Consider the following 9,384-nt stretch of genomic DNA (forward strand, 5'->3'; position numbering starts at 1 on the left):
TGCAGAAATGAGCAGTGCAGAAGATAAAAATAAATTTTCTGTGAAGCTCAACTGTAAATTACTCCCGAAATAGCTCTTGTGACTGTGCAGCTTCAGGCCACTGCATCCATTGCTCTGAATGTGACACTTAACGTCGTCGACTCATTTTTATCATTGTACGCTTCAGCAGAGTGCAGGAGCCTAGTTATAAAATGTAATTCTGCTAATACTAGAAGTGATGATGTTAGAGTAAGTGACATACTCAAATGAAGTAATAAAAAAATGTAGACTCTTTCATGTTTTTATTTTAAGAAACATACCTCATTGGAAAATATTTAAAGTTTGAAGTTTGCCAAATGCATTAAATGGCCAGGAGAAACAAAACATCACTGGGGCTCTCATACAAAAACTTTTGGTTTTGGAATGTACCCAATTTTATTCATCTGCTGCCTCCTCTTATTTGGGGCCAGTAAGATAGTTTTGGAAACAGAGCATCTACTCTTGTATACATTCAGCTCAGAGTTATCATACCCCACCAGTGAGCTTGCTCATGAGAATGAACTCTGGAGGCTTAATGTTTGCTGGCTCTGACTGGAAATGTGTAATAGTGAATTTCTTGCTTTTCTGTTTCAAAAATAGAGTCAAGGGACAAATTCCTGAGTTGCACTACATTAAAAAAAAAAAAAAAAGCTAAGAGGGACTGGGCCTTTCATAGAAGTCAGCTCAAACAATGGGCTGCTCTTAGGTAGCTGAGGAGAATGGGCCTCACAAATGAATATTGATCTCTGGCAGCTGGGACTTGAGGAAGGGGCTGGGAGACAACCGCACGTTACTCTTCCAGCTGTCAGCTTTCCATGGCTGACTTTGTTTTGCTCGTGTGTTTGTGTTTGTAGTACAAGGCGATATTGTTTTCCACTCGGGTTTAACATAGCTATAGATGAGTGCGTGGATGATAAGGTTCAATAAATCATATCGAGCACTTGGGTAGAAAAATGGTTGATATGGCTGCTGGAATTTCATTGCACCAGGTAGAGTTCCCGATGCTGCTTCCTTTGCAAGAGGGAGTAGACAATTAAAACTCTTGGGGAACAGGCAAAGATGTGAGTTTTTATACTGGATTTATTTATTTGGTCATAGTCACAATCTTTTTCTATTTGATGCTCCTCTTTCATCTCCTGTTATGCACTTAGTGCCCAGCATTTTTTCATTATGCTTGAATTACTGTTTTTGTAGAAAGAATGTGAAAGGAGATCTAGGAAACTCCTTCAGTTGACTGCACTTGCAAAAGAAATAGCTGAATTGAGGCAAAATAAATTATTAGGTGAGAGGTGTGAGCTGGACAAGTGGAAGGGAAGCCTATTTCTTTTCAAATTGAGATTTGAAACCTTTTGGCAGAACTTGTTAGCTTCCAGTTATGATTACTAAAATGTTCCATGATTTGGTATTTCATGGATTTATTGTCAGGAAACTATTGTCTGCTTGGAACAGTTCAAAGGCTAACCCCTCTCTGAACTGTTTTCAGTGGGAGCCCACTTCTTAGAATGTATTAAAATTATTTGTTGTACTGTTTTCCCTGAAACATCCAAAAATACTCTTAACTAATTTTTTAAGCAGTCTTTCTCTCTCCTTTCTTAAAGGGGCTATTTTGAACTTTGAGGGAGCGATCAAAACCTAATATTTGCTGAATACTTGCAGGACTGTTTGTTCCAGGGCTAGGTAGACAGCAGAGGGTGAGGAGGCTTCAAGTGCCTGAAAAATAAGCACAAACAGGATGGATTAGATATACAACGCCAAGAGGCAAGGCTCTTGCTGGCTTCACTGGAGCAAGGATTGGTCCACAGCCATGGAGCAGGCTCTGCTGGGGCAGGTGGCAGTGTGAGGGGCTGTGTGGGAGCTGAATGAAAACGGCTCTGGATGGTTGGATGCAAATTGTGAATGAGCACGAGAGGAGAGTCTCAGCAAGTGACCAATGGGCAGGGAGTGAAGGCAGGTAGGTGCAGGGAGCCATGTGGGAAGGGAAAGGAAGGAAGAGTTTCTGTATGAAGGCCAGCAGCAAGGAAGGAAAAGGCAGCTAAATTAAACAGATGGGATAGACAGCAAGGGAATAATATTGGGCACTGAAACAGACAACAGAAGGCCTTGGGAAGCAGAACTGTAAGGAGAGTAATCTGAAAGTACGGGAGGGTCAATCAGGGACAGATTGTTCTAAGGCAAGAAGTGAGGGTAGTTGCCCAGTGCTCAGCTATGCTGGGTAGCAAAGCAAATGATCTGTGGGTAAAAATAGGAAGGTAATTGTGTTTCAGCTGCTCCTTAGGCTCCCCTTTCCTTGCACACCGCGTGCCAGCTCTATTCAAGGAAGTGCACATAAAGGACTTTGCAGAGAGTACAGTGGGGACACGAATTGAGATGTTTTGTCATGACTATGTTGGCTGGAGGGTGTGAAATCGGACAAATCATTTGTCCCTCCCCTTTCTCTAAAAGATACTGCTAGCCAACAGGTAGGTAGCTCAGTAGAGGAAAGCAGGTGCCAGCCAGTAGGGCATACAGGGGATGAAGAAGTGTCCTGAAGTGTCTTCAGAAAGCCTCTGCCCCTAAGGGGGCTACTAGAGGGGCAAACTTGTTGTGGTGTTTAGTCATAGGTTGTATCTTCATGTAGTATGAAGGGAGACGGTTTATGGAATGCAAAATGATTGATGGAACTAACATATTGTAACACAAAAACAGGGTAGCAGCTCCAAGCACAAAGGGACACGCACTAGCTGGAGGAAGCAGGCACTGCCTTCTGCTAGATCTGTGGCAGCAGGTTTGTTCTATGAAGATGGCAAACGACTAGAGATGTTCATTCTGAGGACACAGCTGAGCTGTGAGAGCTATCATTTCTTAGGCAAACTAGGAGCACAAGTCTTTCATACGCCAGATTTTGACCAATTTAACTGAAAATTCCGAATAGGAACAGGCAGGAATATATAAATTCAACAGAGGGCGAGGCTTTGCTACATTTAACAGAAGAAAGAGGACTGAATTCCTGGGGTGCACACTGCAGACCTGTGTTTGAAGTAGATGAAATGTTTCACACACATCTGTGTATAGGAGTAAACAATAAGTGTAAGTGTTCGGAGATCCATATGCTAATGTTTGTGCTTGCCTACTGGTAAGGATGGTAAGATGAGGAGTAATGCAGTGTAATTTATTTCCATGTAGTGGAAGTTATAAACTACTTTTGGCATTTCTTTAGGCGAGACAGCAAGCCCAGCTGCGACATCAAATGGCAGAAGACAGCAAAGCAGAATATTGTTCCACTCTACAGAAGTTCAACAGTGAGCAGCATGATCATTACTACACACACATACCAAACATCTTCCAGGTAAGACTTGCTGGCACTGATCTAGAGTAGCTCATACACTTGTGTAAAAAATAAAGGGATGGATTGCATGTTGTCCTGATTCTACAATCCTGTTTCATTCTTTGGCTATTTTGTCGTTGTTAGCAAATTTTGTACACAGTCTGCTAACCCAAGTGATGGAGAGCTTGGCTACATAAAAGTGTTCCTTTCTCTTAGGAGGAAGGCAACACTGAATTGTCATGACAGATTACGGTCGTCCTTGGTATTGTCACAATTTTCTGTATCAAACTCTTGTGTCCATGCAGCTGGGGAATGAGAGCATTATTTGCATTGTTGGAGCAGGAGGCAGCTGGGCACCCTTACATCTGTAAAGCCTCACAGTCTTTATAACCTGTTTTGAAATCAGATTTCACAGATGTTTGCAGAATTATTGGGGAGTTAAACTCAATAGTGAATGTCACAGGGTTTAAGCACGCTTGCTGAGTATGTCTTACCATGCCTAAAGAAAGACTGTAGAGAAAGTACAAATTGGATAGCTTTTTTTGTTCTGACTGAAGATCTGAGTATGTGCTTGGCTGAACAAAGAGATTAATGTCATAGAACAGAAGTTCTAAATGACTGTTCCATTGTAATGGGTCATGAGAGTCAAGAAGTGGAAAAGACAACCTCTTTAAGGGAGAAAATGTCACATGCTTAGCATCTGATCAGAAATAACGGATACTTGCATAGCAAGCAAGCATTTTCTTATCCATAACTGTAGCTTCTCAGCCAAATGGACACCTTCTCTTTTGTTCACTGTATTTCAAGCCAGTATTTTGAGATAAATTTTCCATGGCATCATATTTTAAATTCTTCCAGTATATTTGTATTTAACCCTAAATCTGGGAAGTGCTCTGATTTGTAGGCGAGCATGCTTAAAGTTGTGCAGAAGTTTCCTTTTCACTACCAGTGCTCTAGGAAGCTTTATCACTTTCTCGTAGATGGTGAAATAAGGGAAAGAACAGAAATTCTTTACAGCACAACTTTTAACTGTTCAATTTTTCCTTTTGTTGCTTGTGTGTTAGTCAAGGTAACGGGGATTTCTAAGTTATCAATACTCAGGAAGATTCCTGCAGTCTAATGTGAAACAGGCAGTTCTTGTTCATGCCCTTCTGTATCCTGTTTTATAATCTGTTTTAACAGTGTTATACTACATCCCCCTAGCCTCTGTTCTAAATCAGAGATCCGTGGAATAGGTGCTGGAGGCCGTGGCATTGAATCCACCAAGTAACGGGGAGCACATGTTGAGAAACACTCATGTAAACAATGTGTGATGCCCATAAACCAAAAATTATCTTCTTAGGGGGAAGGAGGGAAATCAAAACTTTTTTTTTGTTCCCTTGGATTCTCCAGTGGAATGAAGATGGGCGCTTTCACAACATGTTGCGGAAAATGGAAGAGAACTTGTTGTTCCGGAAATTATATTAACAGCCTTAAGAACCATTCTTACAAACATCTAAAGCTGGGATTTTGACAAATCAGCATTTTTCAACATAAAAAGTTAATTGAAAAATTCTCAGTAATAGTAACAGATTGCTCTTAGAGTGGGATTTAGATGTTTGAGGGAATGATACCACTTGCTGCCTTCATGAGAACAGCTGTCCTGGTTTGTCTGTTCTTAAAAACATAGTTAAACCATACATTTTTAAAGCAGCCAGTGTTTGCTGGGGAGAAAAATTGGTTGAAACTGTGAAGCTACTCTTGATATTTGATCTGAATGAAATCTAATGTTTTAGAAAATACAAGAGATGGAGGAAAGAAGAATTGTGAGGATAGGTGAATCCATGAAAACTTTCGCAGACGTCGACCGCCAAGTGATCCCTATCATTGGAAAGTGTCTGGATGAAATTACAAAAGCTGCAGAATCAATTGATCACAAGAACGTAAGTGTTATATTGCTTGGATTGTTAATTGCTGTCAGTAGTACTGATCGCTTTGTATATGGAGATTCAAATCCTGGGTCCAAACCACAGTGTGAGGGCTTTATAGTCATAGAACTACAACAAATGGTAGGCTTTTGTCCCAGACTGCTTTGTCTGAGGTAGATTTTCTCCTAAGACTTCTTACCATCTGGAAATGCCACACTTTTTTTCTGTTAGGAGTATTCTTTCCTTTTGATAGGATAATGATTTTTTGAAATACTGTTATTGAAAAAAGGCTTCGGTCTAGAATAAGGAAAATGATGGACATCATTTGAAGTATCACTGGTTCTTATTCAGATGGGTTCTATATCTAATAGAAAATGGACTGTTGCAGGAATGTCATCTTGTTACTCTTAAAATAATGAAATTATTTAAAGTAATGGCTACATAAATTATTGCAACAACTCTGGCAAAATTTCTATTTTAAATTGTTTATTTGAAGAATTGAGGCTTGCTAGCAATCTGTAAATGAGCTCTCACAAGTCTTGATTTCTGAACGTCATTGTAGGAGTAAAAACAAGCCTTCCTGATGAAGGCCGATGAAGAGTTGGGCTGAGCTTGCTGATGTACGGTTAGCACAAGGGTGAATGTGTTTCCTATTTTCTTTTCAGAATGATCTGCTCTCTTTGTAAATGAAGTCTCTGCCTGCTCTTTCAGCCCTTCTCATGGATCACATTAGTGCTTCAAATACAAACAGCATGTGTCTTGCTGGCTGTTTGAAATTCCCATACGTCTTTTTCACTGGAATCTTTTCTAAGCTATTCAGTGCCCAGAGCCTGGAGACTGCAGTTAATTGGCAGCATAAGCCTGAGGCTGAGGTTTTGAAATGAATCCCCTACTTTTTGCTCAGCAGTTGCTCTCACAGAGAGCAGCATGGGAAACCAAGGAATCTGAAAGTTACTGTTTTGGGGTAGGAGAAGGGGAAGCTGGGGAACAGATTCCCGTGTTTGAACAATACACCCTTTTTGGGGTACAGTTCTGGTGCTGTACGGTGAAGATTGTGTTGAGGAGAGATTCATTCTTAGGCCTATGTTCTGCTCTGATGTTCAAGCACAGTCTGAGAGAAACTCACAAACCACTTAAGCTAGGTATTGGAACCAGCTTCACCGCCACTACTGAATCTTGTGCTCAACTTGGTCTCTCTCGCACAGAAGTAAGTCAGACTGCTGGCTTACGTGCACAAGTATGACATTAGAAAAAGGTATTTTGAGCATTGAAAACCAAGGGTTCTCCTGAAAACACCATGCTAACAAAAATGGATTTAACCAAAATTGTTACATCTGAACAATTACAAAGGGTTTAGCGTATTCTGTCTGAAAACAGATTATCCATAAATGTTTCTTCTTTTCTTAAAATATCATTTAGGACTTTAAACTTCTGGAGCAGAGCTCTGGAACAGAGGTTTCTAACCTTCTTGATTCTAATAGAAGTGGCATGCTTGCTCCTGCCTTTTCCAAGATGTGGGTCCTGCCACTTTATAAGGGTGTCTGTAGGTGCAGACAGTAGCGATTTAAAAGCTGTGCCTTCCGCATTTCCAGATCATGTACTGCTTTGGCCAGTAATGTAGACTCTTATAGCAGACCTTACCTATCTCACCCCTTAAAATTGTAAGAAAGAAGTTTCAGTTCTTAGACTATTGTCAGAACAGTTTATTTTTCTTTGAAAGTCCAAATTGAAGGGTTTCTCCTTTGCTCACCTTTTTTGAACCTGAGCATTTTTGGATAGGAAAGTCACTAGATCTGAGCTGTAGTCAGCTTTGTAAATGAGGTCAGATTCCAGGAAAGTTGAATGCAAGGACAGCTGGTGATAATAGAACTAGTACAATGGTGAGCAAAACCAAGAGCCTGCTGAGCAGGAAAAGCTTTGTGTGAAACTCCGAGCCCACACAGACATGTGTTTCCCAGCTGGGAGGAGATCTCCAGGATCTGGTAATCATAAACAAAGTACAGTATCACCAAACTTGAAATGTATGAGCTCAGAGCCTAGGGTTCTGACAAAAGGCAGTGATGCATCTGGAGTTCTTAGCTCTTTATTGGTACTCTGGTTTTATTTTCACTCTTTTTGTCCAGCTATCACATACAGAGTTGCTAAAGAAGTGGAGAGGTAAATGGAAGTTCTTTTTTTGCTAACTTCAGAAACCAGGGCTTTAAATGGAACAGCCACAACTAGTATAGAAGATGTATTGGTCAGAAAGAAAATAATTACAGAGAAAGCACCAATTCTAGTGCTTTACCTTGTGTACCAAATGTGAGTCAGCTCTAGCTGAAAGGGTGTGAGAACCTGCAAGTTCTGCAACTTCTTTTTGCTGTCAGGAAAACCTTACCAGCCGATGGAAAGACATTATTGTTTTAAGAAGGGGGAGAAAAAAAAAAAAAAGGCACAGCCTTGCACTTCGTGTGGGTATCTCTGAGCTTTCTGATAATCCATTTTTAGCTTCAGGTAGGTTTATGACAAACACAGACCTTTGGAAGGATTCCTGTGGCATCTGTGAACCGCTGATCAAGATTGTGTAGTACACAAACCTACCTACAGTAGGTCAGGACGTAGTTCCATAGTCAGGCTGTAACTGTGGAGGTGCAGGCAGCTAGCAACAGGCTTCTTTTCTACAGCCAGCTCTGTAGGTGCTAGCAGGAGTCTGGCAAACTGTATTTTTTCAGGGCCTCTATTTCATTAAATGTTGTTGAGAACCAGAACAATATATGGAATAATTTAATTATTTTCTGCAGCTTAAATATGACAAAGTTCTGCCTCATGCCCCTAGCAAAACGGCCAGTTGTTCAGGCTTAGTTAGGGAACTGGCAACTGTGCAAGCAGGATTGCTTTCTGCCCTCACCAAAGCGTGTGCAGCTCCCAGTAATATCAATGGAAACTGGCTGGATATAGCTGGGAACGCTCGTTAGCCTTGTGTTTCTAATGCAGCTATAAATATGCTGCTTTTCCATGTCCCCTTTCTAATAACACAGAGGTCACATTGCAAGGGTGAGCTGTGGTGACTGCTAAGTGAACCTGGGCAGAATTGGCTTCTGAAGGCTCCAGCAGCAGATAGAATGAATTTGTTACGGATCTGGGAGTTCCTGTTATGACATTATCTCTTGGTGATATATGGAGCATGCTGCATATTTTTAGCTCCATTGTAGTGGAAGGATGTTTTGACGAAATGGAAGGAACACTGTACAGTTAAGAAAAGAAAAAAATGAAAGGTTCTAAGCATAGCATGAAAAGCCTGTAAAGTATTGTATGGAACCTCGTGTGTGTTTGTCACTTCCTTCTTCATCTCGTCTTCATGCTTATTGTTTAAAATCCCTTCAAATGCTTATACCTACAAAAGTTTTAATGCCAAACTGGGATGAGATGACGGAGAAAGCGGTGATTTACCTCCTTCAAAAGTTCTGTCTGAATTTTACAGTGCACCTAATAGATTGAGGATCTCAAGCTTTAATTTGCTACGCAATCCCCGGGATATTTTTGCAAAGCTTGTCTTATAGCAGTGATTTGCTTAATTGTGTCTGGCCTCTGAGTAAGTTTATATCCCACTAGATTTTTTGTGAACACTGTTTTACCTACGGACATGAGCAGAAGCTGTGAAATGCCTTCAAAGCAACAAGTTCATCTTTTTTCTCCGAGTAGAATGATGGTGCTGTTCTCTGGAGGCTAATGAGATTTTTGTGTGCTGTGGCACAGTTCCTCTAATGATCTTAGAGCGAAAACTGTTAGAACAGTATTATATAAAAAGCTCCCTTCCCAAGAAGTTGAGTACATCAGAAGTAGAAATGTTTTTTATTTTATTTTTCAGAGGCCATTAGATACATTTGGCAAGCTGAAGTCCATATCTGCATTTATGTATAATTAATTGCTTGTAAGCCTGAACAGGAAAAATGCTATATGTTGGGTTTTGATTTATTTTTTTCTTCTGATTTAAAAAAAAAAAAAAAAAAAAAGCAAAACCACTGCAGAGTGTACATCTAGTGCTCCTAGTGGCACCAGAAGGGTACAAGGCTTTAATGACAGCACTGGGGTTACCAGCCACTGCAGCACCAGGGTGCCTGGCTGCTCGCAGGACCCTGGGCTGCTCCAGTTGTAGGATAAAGCTCGGAAGATAAA

The 9,384-nt window shown here is 40.7% G+C and overlaps 1 protein-coding gene across 18 annotated transcripts in view; it reads left to right on the forward strand.

The window, feature by feature from the left end:
- Nucleotides 1-9,384, forward strand: part of FNBP1 (formin binding protein 1) — a 92,378-nt gene that overhangs the window by 57,984 nt on the left and 25,010 nt on the right. For all 18 annotated transcript variants that reach the window (XM_068656472.1, XM_068656471.1, XM_068656473.1 and 15 more), the window contains exons 7-8: nt 3,215-3,343; nt 5,098-5,244. In XM_068656472.1, coding sequence (XP_068512573.1) covers nt 3,215-3,343; nt 5,098-5,244 — 276 coding nt within the window. The remainder of the gene's footprint in view (nt 1-3,214; nt 3,344-5,097; nt 5,245-9,384) is intronic.

The sequence above is a fragment of the Anas acuta genome, chromosome 20, assembly GCF_963932015.1.
Source record: "Anas acuta chromosome 20, bAnaAcu1.1, whole genome shotgun sequence".
In the NCBI taxonomy this organism is placed as follows: domain Eukaryota; kingdom Metazoa; phylum Chordata; class Aves; order Anseriformes; family Anatidae; genus Anas; species Anas acuta.